At 40.5% G+C, this 16782-nt stretch overlaps 1 protein-coding gene across 3 annotated transcripts in view; it reads left to right on the top strand.

Moving 5' to 3' along the window:
* STIMATE (STIM activating enhancer) overlaps positions 1-16520 on the top strand; it is a 31705-nt gene extending 15185 nt beyond the window's left edge. Inside the window, exons 4-8 of one of the 3 annotated variants that reach the window (XM_035106164.3) lie at positions 140-261; positions 8446-8558; positions 9682-9759; positions 11763-11912; positions 12223-16520. In XM_035106164.3, coding sequence (XP_034962055.2) covers positions 140-261; positions 8446-8558; positions 9682-9759; positions 11763-11912; positions 12223-12339 — 580 coding nt within the window. In that variant the 3' untranslated portion in view covers positions 12340-16520. The remainder of the gene's footprint in view (positions 1-139; positions 262-8445; positions 8559-9681; positions 9760-11762; positions 11913-12222) is intronic. The other 2 variants (XM_088663197.1, XM_060271508.2) reach the window with 2 other exon arrangements.
* The last annotated feature ends 262 nt before the right edge of the window (positions 16521-16782 follow it).

The following is a 16782-nucleotide window of genomic DNA, read 5'->3' as shown; positions in this document are numbered from 1 at the left end:
TAGGTGACAGCGCTGTCAAAGGCAAAGATCTAGGTGGTGGTGATGGCTGAGAGTCATATGGATTGGAATTTTGATTATGGCAGCTGCATAGGCCTGAGATATGTCCCATTTCTTTTGTGTATTTTTCTTATCCCTTTAGGTACCTTATCAACTTTCTGCTGGATGCCACCTTGGGAATGCTGCTAATTTACGCTGGTGTGCGGGCAGTAAACAGAGTTGTTGAATGGCAGCAGTGGGATTCCCTTCGCTTTGGTGAATATGGTAAAGATTTTGATGCCTTAGAAAGGAATTCTTTTGGGGCTGAGCTGCTTTAGTAACTTACTAGACGGGCAATTTTAATGTAATTGGCATATCAGCACTTGCAACTGTGTAGCATGTTTCTTTACCAAAGGTGCAGATATTTGATCGCTACACATTGCCAAGATGCAAGCTGGAGTGAATCTCCTAACAATGCAGTATTGTTTTGCAATCAGAAAGCAGCACATCAGCTGGCTGAGAATGATGGCTGTGGTCTGCAACAGATCTGGGGGTTTTCCCCAGCTTTGAGACTGAAGGACTTTAGTCTTCTGCTCTCTCAGATGACTCCACCTTTTGTCCCTTAGGATTGGAACTGCCTCCCAGAATCACAAACATTAATGCCCCCTTCTCTTACTTCCTTCACCCACCTGCTGTGTGAAGCCTTCACCCCCTGGTCCCCAACCCCTAGTGTCATTAAGACTACGTATTTAATTGAAATAGTAAAAAAATAATAATTATGTTTTCACCTGCGTCCATTTCCCTTCCTTTGTCTCCTACGTCAAATTTTAGATTGAAAGACCTATCCTCTTGTGTTTTTGTAAAACACCACTCACGTTACGAGCACGAAATAAATAATAATTTGGACCCAGCAAAGCCCTATTCACGGGTTCTCCCCCTCTGTCTCATCTCCATACCCATCTGCAGTAGGAGACTTGCTGTATCTGGTAAAGCATCCTATACAATTTAGAACTCTAAATCCGCAAGATTCTAAATTCTACAGGCAGCGTCCACAAACAGAGCAGGCTCCCTGCTGCAGGTGGGGAAGAACTACCCAGCACATCCCCATTCTTCCCCGTATTGCATAAGGAAAAGAGAAGACTATCACAGGCTCATGTGAAGCCTCTCCCTGCCTTGGTGGACTTTGGTAGGAATATTTCAATGCTGAATCGTGTCTAAATTGAATTTCTTACTAGCCACCCTCAAAGCATCCTGCATCTAGGAGGATCCTGGCAAGTCCTTCTTTTCTTAACCCAATAGGGAGTCTTGCGTTCATGGGTGTGCTTGTCTCCACGGGTGAAATGGCTTTGTACAGTTACTGGGTTTATCTTTGTCTCACAGCCCAGTATTCATTTCTTCCCCCACCACTTTCAGTTGGGTAGTGGATTCAGGGAGACTCCAGATACAAAAAATAAAATAAAATCCAGTATTATGCCAGATTGGATAACTCTTCCTCCTTGCAAAGAGATTTGCTCCCTGCTCATATTAGATCGAGAAATAAACGTCTTTGCACTTAAGTCATGAAAGTGTTTAGGATGCCTTGGAGATCATAAGTCAGAATTGCTGAGGTTCAGCAGTGTAGTTTTGGCCAAGTTCCAAAGATGAAATTTAGGCATGCCCAGTGGGATTTCTGACTCTGCACAGAAATCTCTTGCAATATCACAAACTGCTCTGCAAAGCTTCCTCTGTTTCAAAAGTGCCACGTGGGAAGTAGACTAAAGGAAGAGAGTATTTTAATTCATGTTTAGGATTAGGAAAATGAGCATTCTCCCACACCCCGAATTAACTAATGAAACACTCCTTGACCTTTCTTGCATTTTCAGATTGCCTCCTATGAGCTCATCCACTTTTCTAGATGTATCATTTGAGCCCTAGCGATAGCTTGACATTACTTCAGTAGGACAACAACTCTGTTCTCATATTAAAAGCCTGTCTTTTTATGGATTTAATTTGATAGTGTCTTGGGAAGAGAATTGATACCTCAACATAGGCAGGAGGAGCTGCCGGTGATATGGCAGATTAAGTTGCATGGGGAGAGTGAGGGAAGTTTGAGTCTAAACGCTGGCACTTTCACAGCCTCATTTGATTGATAGTTATATTACATATGGGCGCTACTATTTCAACAGAGAACAAAAGTAACATAGTAGGTGAGAACCAAGAAACTGCTAAAAATGCATGTGTGCATTTTATGACCTGTGGTCAGGAATGATGGCAAGTGTAGTTTGCATCGCATGGGCTGTAGCCTTGCAAGCTTCCTACTCTCTTCCATGTAAATTCAGCTCTCCTTTATTTTGTCAGTGTTAGCTGTGGTGTAGCATTGCAGCTATACAAATGCTGATCAATCAGCTTTCAAGCAGAGCTTACAACTTGAAGTTGATCCTCCAGTACTCCAGGAGTTGGTGCAGATGTAATGCTAATACGATGGTTAAGACCATCGCACAGCATATGTAATAAGCATAAGAGGTGGAAGAGATCTTCCAATCTCTTAAACCTTATTTAAAAGACTGGCAGCGTTATATCTGGGTTCTTCATCATCATCATCATCATCATCATTTTATTTGTATGCCGCCTTTCCATAGTTAAAACAATGCTCAAGGCGGCTTACAACATGACAAGATTTACATAATTACCAACATAACAGAAATCATAAGCAATAAATAAACCACAACCAAAAGTACACAACCAAATGGAAAACAATTTCCACATAAATCATAAAATCTAAAACTTAGAATACAGCATTAATAGCAAACACAATTTAAAATGACATAGATAAAAATAAAAGCAATTTAAAAAACAAAAACTGAGTCCTCTCTAGCCAGCAGCAGCAGCCCTTTATGGAATCTGTCAGACCCCGCCCCAAGCCAGGTGAAGAGAAGCAGGGCAGGGCCATTCAGGCTCCTAGCAGGTCAGTCCTTGCAATTGAGCAATGCTTTGAATGGAAAGGCAGCATCCGCTGGATTATCGGTTGTTGTCTTCTCCTCTTGGCCTCCTTTTACCCTCCAAATTTACCATTCGATTAAGGTAAATTTCAAGACTGGAACAGAAATTTAGTAGCCTCCTTTTTATAATAGCTTAGCAGTTGGTGTGTTTATTGGGGGTGGGAAATACTTTTATTTGTTTGAAAGTCTTACTACTATTCCTGCTTCAACTTGAGAATAAGCAGTGGCAACAATGACTTTTGCATTTATCTTTTGTACACAGGTCCATTCATACTTGCATGTATCTGTAATGAGGAAGTTGGGCATATAAGTGAGGGTTTTCTATTCTGACGCCAGCATCGAGAAACTAATTCCTGCTTTGGCTTCCCTACCTGTTTATCAGGACACTTCTCTGGTGGGGGAATTCCTGCGGTAAGGGAGACACACAGTGTAGAATGTAGTGTAGAAAGAGAAACAGCCCTCCAGTTTTGGTTCTCTTCCCATGGTATTTAAGTAAAGCTGTTTATTTCCTCTGAAAATGGTGGGATAGCTTTCAACCAGTATTTGACATACAGATAATGAGTTTCTCGTGACTAATTAATAATAATTTTATTTCACAAGCACCTGGATAAATCCTAAGATCCCTATACAATATAAAACAGATAAAAACACAACCCGCTTCCCACCAGGCTTGTAGTGCGAGCAAACAGAATGGAAGGGGCCACGAAACACAATTTTGGGTTTGTAGTACCATTTGAAAGCCTGAGCTCTGCCAAAGCAAAATACACAATCTTGCTTCTTCTTTTTTTAATGGAAGTTGGAATCCCTTGTAACTTGCAAGTTGCCAAAATGTGTCTTTAGTACACGTGAAGAAAAAGAAGGGGAAAGAGGCTAAGGAAAGGCAGCTTAGTATGTCCTTTAAGTGTGCCTCCTCTTCTTGCTTCACACCTGTGAGGGAAGGGGGGACTTTGGAGGTAGGGGGGAAGGGGGATTTTGTTTCTGTGTTTGTCCTGTTTAGTTGGGTTTATTTTAATTGTTGTATATGTTCAAATCTACAATAAACTTTATTTATATATATAAAAAAAAGTGTGCCTCCTCTTCTTGCTTCACACTTTGCTCAGTTTCGTATGTAGACATGACTTCTAGATAGGAATTGTGAGATGTGTGAACATCTCTGTGCATCTGTGGAATAATGGAGATTTGCCACATTGGTTACAGGAGGCACCCATAAATTTATACATGACAGTGCACGCATGTAATTCAACATGAGTCTCGTTGACTCCAGGAAAATATATACGAAGGATTGTTGTCTTCGTGTGGGAGAATTTCAAGGTTTGCAGGAGTGCACAGAATTCCTCACTGCCCCCTGAGAAATGAGCATGCTCAGTTGCCTCCAGTAGCCGCTAAGAATATTGAGTGTCAGTTGGAAAAGAAAATTGAGGCTGGGAGTGAGTTGGTCTGCAGTTTGTATATCCTTCTGACTGACTTCTTTTCTGGCAAGATGCACCAAAAAGGGATCTGAAGGATCTTGGATCAGGAGGGTATTTGGAGCCACATAGAAATGTTTGTCTCTTCCGCTGTCTCTGTGGGGAACAGCAATAGAAAAAGGGAACTATGCTGCATTGGAGGGGGGGAATGAGAGAAATCCTATACAAAGATTTTATATTTTAAAGGTTACTATTAACCATTAATATATATTTAAAATGCATCTGTTTGTTCCGGGCTGCTAACCTGCAAATAGAGAGAGCTGTGGGTATATTTCAAATTTCGCTGAACAAAGAGAGATGGTTCCCAATATACCAGTTCAAAATCTGGACTGGAGAAAGAGGCTTGAATTTTTGTTGCTGAAATGTTTACAGTGGTACCTCAGTTTAAGTACACAATTGGTTCCGGAAGTCTGTACTTAACCTGAAGCAAACTTTCCCATTGAAAGTAATGGAAAGTGGATTAATCCGTTCCAGACGGTCCGGGGGGGACTCAACCTGAAGAGTACTAACCCAAAGTATGAGTGTAATTGGTTCTGGAAGTCCGTACTTAACCTGAAGCGAACTTTCCCATTGAAAGTAATGGAAAGTGGATTAATCCATTCCAGACAGGTCCGCAGAATACTTAAACTGAAAGTACTCAAACTGAGGCGTACTTAAACCGAGGTATGGCTGTATTAATAATCTGTAATTAACTCTAGACAGAGTTATATATTTAATTGGCGGTGCATGGGGTATACTTCAGTAATGCTCTTTATTAGAAATCTATAGACTTCAAAGCGTTAAGTGCTCAAGTGTTATATAGCACTGACATAAAAAAAGATTATAAACATCAAGACCAGCAAGTGAAATATCTGGTGCATGTCTTTCAAAGCCATGCCAGAAAAGGAAATGACCAGGGCCCATTCCACATTTCAGCTGTTTGAAGGTATTCGAGTTTCCATTGCAGTGTTCTCAGGCTCAGCTGTTAGTCTGTATTTGAAGATACCATGAAACTGACTTGAAAGCAAAGAGGGAAATATCAAAAGAAATAGCTGCATTCTAGTTGTGCTGACACTGCTTATTGAGAACCATTACAGCAAATCAGATCATGTGCAAAAGCTTTTTAAAACTCGTATTTTTGCTGGTGCTTCCGTGCTTCGTCCTCTTATCCAATTCTCATATGTGAGTAAACAGGAACATTCAACTCCACCGGGTTTGTTTGCTTTTTTTAAAAAAAAACCCACATTTGTACTAGCCTGTTTCAGGTAGTCCATTTCCTTCCAGAGCGGTAAGATAATTAAAAATGCCAAAGAATCCAATTGCGGCTTCAGCTAAATAATTGTAAATAGTATTGAGAATGTGATGGGTTGTACAGCAGCTATGTTGTTGTTGTTTAGTTGTTTTGTCGTGTCCGACTCTTCATGACCCCATGGACCATAGCACGCCAGGCACTCCTGTCTTCCACTGCCTCCTGCAGTTTGGTCAAACTCATGTTGGTAGCTTCGAGAACACTGTCCAACCATCTCATCCTCTGTCGTCCCCTTCTCCTTGTGCCCTCAATCTTTCCCAACATCAGGGTCTTTTCCAGGGAGTCTTCTCTTCTCATGAGGTGGCCAAAGTATTGGAGCCTCAGCTTCAGGATCTGTCCTTCCAGTGAGCACTCAGGGCTGATTTCCTTCAGAATGGATAGGTTTGATCTTCTTGCAGTCCATGGGACTCTCAAGAGTCTCCTCCAGCTATATTTGAGAAATTAATATGATCCTAGTAGACTAGAGAGGAGTGAAGAGTGTCAATCTTAACAAGCTTGTCTTCTGTACGTGGGAAAACAACCACGCAAATAAGAAAGCTGCTTGGGCATACCCCGAGCAAAATTTGTCGCAGTTAATATAGGTTAATTAAAACTGAATATGTCATAGTCTAGTTCACCTATCTTGCCAAAACTCCTAGTTGGTATAGAAAGGACTTAGACAAGGCATTTGATTCAGGGTGCAGTCCAGTGGAGTGTAATGGAGCCGCAGGATCACTGTTACAATCACAGTCCTGCCAAGCATGTTGGCCAGAGCAGTAAGGGGGAACAGTCAGGTCGCTGTGGCAACCTGGAGCTGGTACAACAACTGGACCCAATGTAGACACGTGGCAGCAAGGGGACCTGTTTGCGATCCAGTGGTTCAGGCTGCTTAGCCCCACCCCTGAACCTCCTTGGCGCTGGGCTGGGGGAGTTTGATTGGGCAGAGGTTTTTCTCGGCTGAGCCCCTCTGGCCTCTATCTGCAGAGAGACATCAGCCGCTGCATCAGCATGGAGCTCCTTCTTCCCGCCCACATGCTTGTCAACACTTTCAAAAAACTCTATCTGTTTAGTGAGACAGGACCTAACCTTTGCAAAAGCCATATTGATTCTTCTTCAGCAATATTTTGTTCAATTTGCTGTATGGCCTCTAAATACCAGGATCTCTCTCCCTCCCCCCCCCCCCCGGACCACCTTCAAGTCTTCAGGTATATAAGTTGCTTGTGGAGAAAAGTTAAAATATTTTTTGTTAGAAGATGAGCCATTTCACTTAAAAAAGAAGAATTCATGGGTGGATACCATCTCAGTCCTGATTTGTTAATTTAAATTAATATACGAAGCTTAGAATGCCATATACCGTTCTCAACTGTGGTTCCACTAGGCCAGGGCTCAGCAACTTTTTTCACCCATGGGCCGGTCCACCATCCCTCAGACCATGTGGTGGGCCGGACTATATTTCGAAGGGGAAAAAATGAACAAATTCCTATGCCCCACAAATAACCCAGAGATTCATTTTAAATTTTAAATAAAAGCACACATTCTACTCATGTAAAAACATGCTGATTCCCGGACCGTCTGCGGGCCAGAGTTAGAAGGAGATTGGGCCGCATCCGGCCTCCGGGCCTTAGGTTGCTTACCCCTGCACTAGGCTTCTGAGCTAAAGTCAGGAGAGGACAGCATTGCAATCTGTTCTGCCAAATTTCCTTGGTTGGTATCTCTTTCCATTTTTTCCTTCTCTCCTGTTTTTTTCTTCATCACTTTTTGTTTGATAGCATTTCCACTTCCTTTTTCTTCTGATTTTGTCAAGGCTTCCATTTTTCTGGGGGAATGCCCTGTGGTATCATTGACGCTGCTCATTCACTAGGCTGGTGTCTTCCTGAGCTTGATGGCACTTTCCACATCTAGGGCATACATTGTAGCTGAGCTTCAATTATTATGGCTTTGGATAACCTTCAAGTATTCTAGAGAGCTTTGACTCTTTTGAACTTTCTTTTTATTAGTCCCCTCATTTCTTATAAGCCATCTCTTTTGAAGTCATGGCTGCGAATGCCGGATTTGACCTCCTTAGAGGAAGAATAGTGACTCATTTGTATGGGCACTAAACTGTGAAAAGCTACCCAGTGACATTTTACAGAAGTTTAGTGAAGGGTCCATTACCTTTCAGTATTTTTGTTAACAACTTTGAAGGAATGGGCAGCACCACTGATTTGGTGAAAGGTTTCAGAATGAGGCTGAACACACACGTGTCGTAAGAAGGCATGGACAACGTGAAGAGTCTTTTTTCAAAAAATTGTTATAAGTACTATTGCAGTTAGCTGTTTGGTGTTTTGTACATCTACAGGTCCACTGTAACAGACACTATTACAGGAGGTTAGTTTTTGGTTTTCGTTTGCTTAATCCAGAGACAGTGTGTGTATTACATTTTAAGTTTTGATTAGAAGATGCAGCCATTTGCCACACACGACACAACATGAAAGGCGGTGGAGGTTTTTGTTTAGGGGTGGGTTCATTTTGTAAACAGAGAATGTTAGAGGAGCCCTCAGGGCACATGAGAAATGAATGCTTCCACCTTTGTGTGTGTTCAGCTTCAACCTCTGAAATCGTGTAAATCTGTTTTAGAATGAGATTAAACAGTTCTGTTTACAAATAAGGGATAACCAAGTATCTAGTCGTTTTGCTAAAGATTTCATAGTGTCTTCCTAGCTGCTCAGATGCGATTTAAGCTTGCTTGCTTGCTAACCATTTGTGTTTTGTTTTGCAGGTGACCCCCTTCAGTGCAGTGCTTGGGTGGGCCAGTGTGCATTGTACATAGTGATCATGATGTTTGAGAAAACCATCATCATCATAGTTCTCCTAATACCTCAGTGGAAAGAGGTTTGAGTCTTGATATACATATATTTAAGAGAGAGAGACCATATAGTAACCAGTGCTTTAATTTAATTCAATGAGACTAGTCCAGTGCTAACAACTGACCTAATGAAAATATTTGTGGTGGCTAAGCCTTAATAGTAAGATACCATATTGCATTTGTAGGGTATGAATAACCATTTATTCATAAACCTTCCTTCTGTCCTGTTGAGTAGATGCTTCAGTTACAATTTATTCTCTCGGGTTCTTTCAACTAAGTCGTACTCTGAGTAGACCACTTGAAATCAATGGCAAACTTAAGTCCATTGACCCTAGGTATGACATTGTCGGCTAAAATCTGTATATGTGATGGTAGACTCCCAAATAGTGAGTAGGATCATATCATAGACTCTAGGGCAGTGCCAAGCATCTAAATATTAAAGTGCTGAAAAATTAAAAGATCACACGGTAATCTAGAAGCAGGTAACATGCCTATGTGTTCTGCAACCACATACAGTTTCCACCACCCCTCTTTCCCAAGTTTTATCCTTTTTCTGAATTCTGCTTTCATGAAGCTGACTAGAAAATTGCAAGGCCTGCAACTATCGATCTGCCTCGTATAAAGTTCCAGATGCAGAGGTCTCTGGTTCTTGGAGCTAACACTGTGTTCAGGGCTTTGAATAGTATTTCCTAGGCCATTCATTTCAAAATACACTTGCTGCTGACCAACAGTGCGTTTTAATCATTGCAGATTAAAGCAATAAAATGTCCGGATATGTTTAATGTTCAATTTATTATTTCAAGCCCTAGTGAAATAGGTACACATCTTAACATCATTTAAGAACAAGCCTAATATCGTCATTATACAATAGGTTGTATCCGATGGTATCTGTGCATGAGTGGAACAGACTTTCACTCCTGCAAGAGGGCTTCACCTCGCAGCTCTCCCATGCTCTGAAAAGAGTTCAGTCACATAATGTTGGATTTCACTCAGTAAAAACTATTTCATTTCTGTCCCCTCAGCTATTCCCAACACCATGTCCCTTTAACTTACGGTAATACCACATACAGTGAAAAAAGATAACCTGAAAACTCAGTTGTACATGTATGTAATTCCATAATATTAATGTGCTTCTTTCTCTCTTTGCAGGTAGCTGTATTGAATCCTATAAAGAATCCTCAATTGGAGCTGGCTATTGTCATGCTAATAGTCCCCTTCTTTGTAAATGTTGGTATAAACGAACGTTTTCTGGATATTTAGTGTGTTTAAAAATATTTATACTTGGGAGTGCAAATACATTGCAGTGGCACTTGACGGAACATAAAAAGCTGATGCCATAAAAATGTAAAAGGTTAATTGGCTCTTGAACACAGCATTTAGTTGTAGGACAGGTATCAATTTTTTTATCATTTCTAAATCCACTTCAAAGAAATAGTTCCATGATGGTGATTGTAAGAACATTAATGGATAAGTGGGAAACCCTCCCCCCCCCCAATACACACACACACACACACTGCTTTCAAAAGAAGGGAATAATCAGAAATCATTTTAAAAATTGGTTTTAATCCCATTCAGATTGAGGCACATAACTTGATTTGAGCTGCTTGTCTGTTCTTTAACTGTGTTCAACTACTCCATGAAGCTAAGCTTGCTGATTTTATAGGGGCATTCTTACACAAGTAAAGGCTCCGGAAGATCTGCACACATTCCGTTGGAAGTACGTGCAGATGCACACTAAACAATGACCACATTGCTAAGTGTAGCACTATTTGCATTTTGTGCCAAACAGTATGTTTCTGTCCATAGCTGGAACTCTATAATAATAATAATAATATAATTAATAGTAAAAAAATATTATTTCTACCCCGCCCATCTGGCTGAGTTTCCCCAGCCATTCTGGGCGGCTCCCAATCGAGTGTTAAAAACAATACAGCATTAAATATTACTGCTAATATGCACTTATATTTACACAACATTGGGAGCTATAAATAATTGCGATACTTTGTTATTTGATGCCATTATGGAATTGTAATTATGTAATTGTAACGGAGAAGCACATGAAATACAAAACACAGCTGGTTAACTTATGAAATAATTTGACTTTTCATTTGACTTTTTCAAGTGGCCCAAGGGAACAACTTTGTACAGTGTAGTTGGACATGGGGCTTTTCACTCTTGAAATATTTTAAAAGAGGAAGCAGTTTTGCACCAGGCACAAATTGAATAAGGTTTCGTATGTCAAAATTAAGATCTTGCCTCAAGTCAGGAGGACAACAGGATGCTTCTACACACCACTGTGCTCCCATTGCTGCACTCACATAAATAACTTTCATAAATGAAAATAGGTGCAGCCTTGTCGCGGGCTGATCTTTTCAGAAGCAGCATTTGTAATAGATGGGTCACCATCTCATGTATCTCACGTCTGATAACATGTGATTAAAACATTTAAAGGATCATCTAATCAATATTCAGCAAGACACTTCAAAGTGCAGCAAAGTCCTAACGCAGAGTCGTCAGTGAATACCAAATCTGAAGCTGGCACTTATTTCCAGTCAATCTGTCTGCCACTCTTTATTTTTTCAGTCATGAGCCACATCAGAGGGCACACAATTTAAATAAATGTTTGCTAAATGTAAAAGTGAATAGGTTTTTTTTTGTACTTCTGTTGTCTTGGTAGCACTCTGGGTTTTTTTCTTTGCATTATCTTACCTGCTAAGTAATTAAATGTGAACATTCACTGTGGGTATAAGAATTCTCATATAGAAATGAGTTTTTGTTGAATATGCTAATCCACTAAAAGCATTTTTTTATTTTCTAAGCATGTAGTGAAATGTGCTACACCTGGGTTGTCAACGAGGTGCCTTCCTGATGTTGTTGGATATAACTCCCATCATCCCTAGCCCATTGACCAGGAAAGCTGAGGCTGATGGGATTTGGAATCCAATGACATCTGAGAGGGCACCAAGTTGACTACTGTTTGAAACATCTCCTTCACGTTTTCTTTAGAATTGAAGCTGCTGAACACAAGTTTAAGGTGCTCAGCATTCTTAGTAGCTCATTTAACTGTGTGTGTGTGTGTAGATTAGATAGATAGATAGATAGATAGATAGATAGATAGATAGATAGATAGATTAGATATAGAGTCTTTACTGTAAGTCCCTTAAATATGACTGCTGTCTTATAGATTGAATGACAGGTGGCACTTAACATTGACTTCTCCATCGTAACAGGCATTCATGTTCTGGGTAGTTGATAACTTCCTTATGAAGAAAGGAAAAACAAAAGCTAAACTTGAAGAAAAAGAAGCTGGGCAGGATTCAAGGAATGGAAGCAAAGTTCGATACAGAAGAGCAGCCTCGCACGAAGAGTCTGAGTCAGAGGCAAGTTTTGCATTTGCTATTCATATCGTTTACAGTAAGCAAATGGGGAGGGAGTGATGGCGCAACCTTCTGTAACTTTAGTTTTTGCTTTTATTCCAGTAATGGTATCTACTCCTTTTTGCGGTGTTGATAAAGGGCAATGTTAATAGTAACTTAAAGACCCAAGTGAGTCATACATGCTACTTGTTTAGCTTACGACACTTCCTTCTCCCCCTTTTAAAGGTGTGTTTGCATTTGAAGATACTTTTGGGTGAGTGAGGGAAAACAAACACGAGTTCTGTCTAATTGCATATCAATATTTTGCCTATAGATCCTAATTTCAGCAGACGATGAAATGGAAGAATCAGATGTTGAAGAGGATCTTCGGAGACTGACTAACTTAAAGTCTGTAAAGAAAAAGAAGCACCGATTTGGTCTGCCTGTATGACAGATTCTGTGGCCTGCACATTTGCGGGTTTTATGACAGATGCTTCTATGGACAGTGGATTTTTCACTTGGCAACACTATGCTTATTGCCTGGAAACTGACTCAGAAGAAACAGAACATGGATAGTTGGGAAAGCTACCTGTTCAGTTGCACTATGGAAACACTGACCAAATATGCAAGAGTACCTTTTCATCATGGGTGGAAAAATTCTTGTTACCAAGGCGATTTGTACGCAACCCTTTCGGAAAAGGCGCCATAGAGCACCATTGTTTCTACTATGGTTCCTGAACGATATTATGAGAGAGACGTCGGATTAGCAACATTTGAATCAGTATGTTTTATTACTTAAAAAAACAAAGGCTTTTGCAACATATTCCTAGGACAGAATAGTTTTGCAGTTACAAATCGTAACTTACCCTGTAATATTCTTATGTAACTTTACTTCTTAAGGGTACTTTTGGCTGTCAAAATTGCCCCACCCTCCTACCCCAAAGCTCCTCTAACCTATTTGAACTTTTATATTTAAGTTATATTTTCATACTGGGATATTTAAGGATTGTGTTTGTCAAAGAAAATTATGTTGTTACTTTCTGTGCGTGGTGAAAAGGTCAAAAAAGTGCAGCAAAAAAATATATTATTTTTCATTGTGTCTGTCGTATAAAGGAGAGTCATGTGACAAAGGGAAATGGTGGCCAAGTGGCTACTAGTTACACATGGCCTTGAATGGGAGATCTGCACAAGCCTGGCTAAACCAAAACACAGTGAAAGGCAGCAAGTACTTGGCAGATTAAGTCCCTGGTCACTTCTGTGACCTGAAGACCATTTGGTGTATACATGGTCCTGTGCACTTTAGCATAAAAGCAACAATAATTGGCAATTCTATTTGTCACCGAACATTTTAGAGACCTCAGCAATGTTGGTTTCTTAAGTACTTGCAAGTCTTCTGAGCCCATATCTCAACTATTCCAAATCTCAAGCAACATTCCTTTTCTATATATATGATATTACAATCTTTCCTTGAAACGATAACAGTTGGGCCTTCATGTGATCGACAACTATGAATAGTGATGTAACAGGATTTGTAATTCTGTTCTTCCTTAGAGTGTTTCTTAGTGCTACAAAGTGTGCTGATCACTTCTAGCAGTAACTCATTCCTCAATTTCCTAAGAACAAAATAAGGCCAGAAGTAACAGCACCTAATACGTATATTCACCCATTAACAACATCATGGTAGTTGCTGCTTTTGTTGTTCTGCTATCCTATGGTAACTGAGAATATCTCTCTTGTCAATGGAATACTTGCCTACCTGATATGGTGCCCACAACTTATTTCGATGCTAGTTACTTACTGTTTGGCAGTTTTCCATGCTCATTTAAATCTTTGATGCAACAAAACAGCAAAAGTGTTTTCAGAATAAGAAGGGGGGGGGAATGCAAATCTGTAATTTATGGTATCTGAATATCAGACTGTATTTCAAGCCTTACAACACTGTCAACGACAGGAGCTCGGACTTTTCAGATATATTTTTTTACAGTTTTTATATGTGTAGTCTGTCTTAAATGTGGTCGGCTACACAAGCAGCTGGTGTGGTGGGATATCACTGGACTTTGGGATGTACAATACAAGGCTCCATTGTTGCTTTTTGCTAGCTTGACAGCGGTAGTTCTGAGGGGAGTGACATTTGCCTCACTTGCCCTGCTGCCCATAAGAAGCATCTTAGTGGGTGATGCATTTCGGAACTACATAATGAATGGTGGGGGTTGTTTCTTTTGCACAGCATCGTATCTGCAATACGTTGTTACATGTTGGTGTTCAGGCTGAAAACAACGGGAAACAATGCTTATCTCAATATAAAGTTGAGTGAAGCCTCTATTAGGAGGCGGGGAAATGCCTGTTCTCTCAAGAATCACACCTGAAGGCAGGTTCCATCACACCTTTGTGAGATTCTTGGGGACAAATTAGATGTTTTGGGGAGGCCTCCCCAATACATCCACATCCTTATCCTTAGTAAGATTTATATGCAAATAACATGTATGGGCCTCCTCTGAATTGGGGCCAAAGCAGAGGGGAAAGGATTAAAGCACCTCTCATCTCCCTCATGCCTGGGTCCCTGTGCAGATGGGGTGGTCCACACCTGTAATCTATTTTTAAAAGTTCATTCAGGGACTCAGAATTGTGTGGATGGCATCAGAATGGCAGATACGGTAATTTAACTTACTTTATCTGAGGTAGTGAAACAAACCGAGATGAAACCATAGGCCATTTATTTACTTTTCAGTTCTAATAATACCTATGTAGCTGACTAAATCCAAAAGCTTAACTTTATTCATTTCTTCCTGTGGCTTCAGTTACATGAAATGTCTGTTTTAAACAGTGTTGGGATGGGGAATTGTAAAAAATGAACCCAAAGCCTTAATTGTGTTAAATATTCCAACTTAGAGGAGACCTCAGATTTACCATTTTATTGAACAGTATGAGGCATCGGAGAGCAGCTTAATTCAAAAACCTAAAGAATAAAAGGTTCGGCTTTTTTGCTGCATTGTTCTATTTCATGGTGCTTTTTGCCTCTTGCAGCTTGACATGATGAAGCAGTGCTGGCCAAAGATGGGTTTAAAATGCTCATATGTCAGTAAGTGTGCATGGACCACATTTAAGAACAATAAAAATGGCCTTTGTGGGTCGCATCTAGGTCTGTGTTTCCCGCAGCAGTCAGATTCCTCTAGGCCAGCCTTTCTCAACCTTGGCTCCCCATTTGTTGTTGGACTACAACTCCCATAATCCCTGACCAGGGGCCTCCTGGCATGGGATGCTGGGAGTTGTAGTCCAACAATGTCTTGAGGACCCAAGGCTGAGAAAGGCTGCTCTAGCTGTTACGCGGGACATGGTTGTCACGGCTATTAGATCAGTTGTCTGTAAACATCCACAAAGCTGTCAAAGCTAGTGGTCATTGCTACATCACATCAGAGTTAACAGGTGAAGAAGTTGGAGAATGGCTTGAATTTTGCTGTAAGCTCTTCTGTAAAAGAAACTAATTGCTTTTGTAAAGGTGCAATAGAATAAAGGAACAATAATTTTGAATGGGGGCAGGGGCAGGATCCAGCCTAGCTGAAATAGGCTATGTTTTGTTCTTTACAGTGCTGCCTTTTTGCTTGCACTTAGATTGATTTTGGGTGTATTGGCTTGCTCTTCAGCGAGTTGTGGCAGGTTGAAGAGGGCAGAGGAAGTAGGCGAAACCTAAGTCGAACTCTGAAGGTCAATTTGTAAAGATCTCGTCACAAAAAAAGTGTAGGCTACTTCAGTCTGTGCTTGAGAAACCTGATTCTAATGTGATCCAGTTCTTTCTACGCTTACCGGTAAAACAAAAATAGTACCGTGTGCTGAATTCAATGGAGAGACTATGAGTTTCCCCTTGCCAAATGGATGAGATCCAAAAATGAAAGAGACCATGATTTGCCTCGTTGACTGTGCATGATATCATGTGCCCGACATATTTATTTGGGACATCCTGTGGTGGTTATGTAGTCATCATTTTCTGTTTTTAAACATATTAGTGTCTCCCATACTATGTTTAAATGAAATGCTGTGTGTTAATGTTGCTGGGAAAAAATGTGTTCCAAGCTTCTCTTCAGGGAAAAGACCTCATACTCGTTGATTTGTGAACTGAACTACAGCAATGCAAAGTGTTCCAAAGGCATTCCCCTCACAAGCATGTGCTTGGTTTTCAGCTATGCCTTGCTGGAAGGAGAGCGGTGGGAGGAGGGCTGTTCAGCCTTAACATTTCCTATTTTGAAATCTGGGCATCTTCGCCCCTGTGCATGGCTAATTGCAGCTCTGCGGCATCCGTACAAAAGCAGTGTGGTGGTGAACGCAACAAAACCAGCCACATCGGCCGATAGGAAACTTGCAATACATCAAAACTTTTGTAAAAGTTTCCAGTTAAATGACAGGAAATTACTATGGTTTTACAAAGCAAATGTGGTGTTTTTTTTAAAGGGATACTCTTTGCAATTAGGATTTTTGGGTGCATCTGGGATTCTAAATAAAAAGTAGGTCCCTTGAAGTTAAAAATGCAAGTCAAGATGTCCTCCGGATCATGTTTAACTTATGGTGTTTCATTAAAATGGAAAGAATGTTATGTACCTAAATCATGGTTTACAATAAAGTTTTGACTTAATAAAGAAATGTCCCTAGCTCTCTTCACTTCATTACCTGCATATTGGATTTATTTAAGATACAGTACAGTTAACTGGCGGGAGCAGATACTGCAAAGGGGTTGAATCTGGTCATCCAATGGTCATTTCTTAACTATTTTATTAAAGATGGCCCCACATGAAGAGCAGTGAGGGAGTCCAATGTAAATTGACTCAGTGCATGAGTTACACCTGAGACCTGGTTCCCTTTCTCCAGGTAGGGTTGCTGCAGTCAGTAAAGCAGTTGAAGCTGA

Source organism: Zootoca vivipara, chromosome 2 (assembly GCF_965207765.1).
Source record: "Zootoca vivipara chromosome 2, rZooViv2.hap1.1, whole genome shotgun sequence".
Taxonomy (NCBI): domain Eukaryota; kingdom Metazoa; phylum Chordata; class Lepidosauria; order Squamata; family Lacertidae; genus Zootoca; species Zootoca vivipara.
Note: the sequence above shows the minus strand (reverse complement) of the source record. Positions and strands in the feature narration are given on the sequence as shown.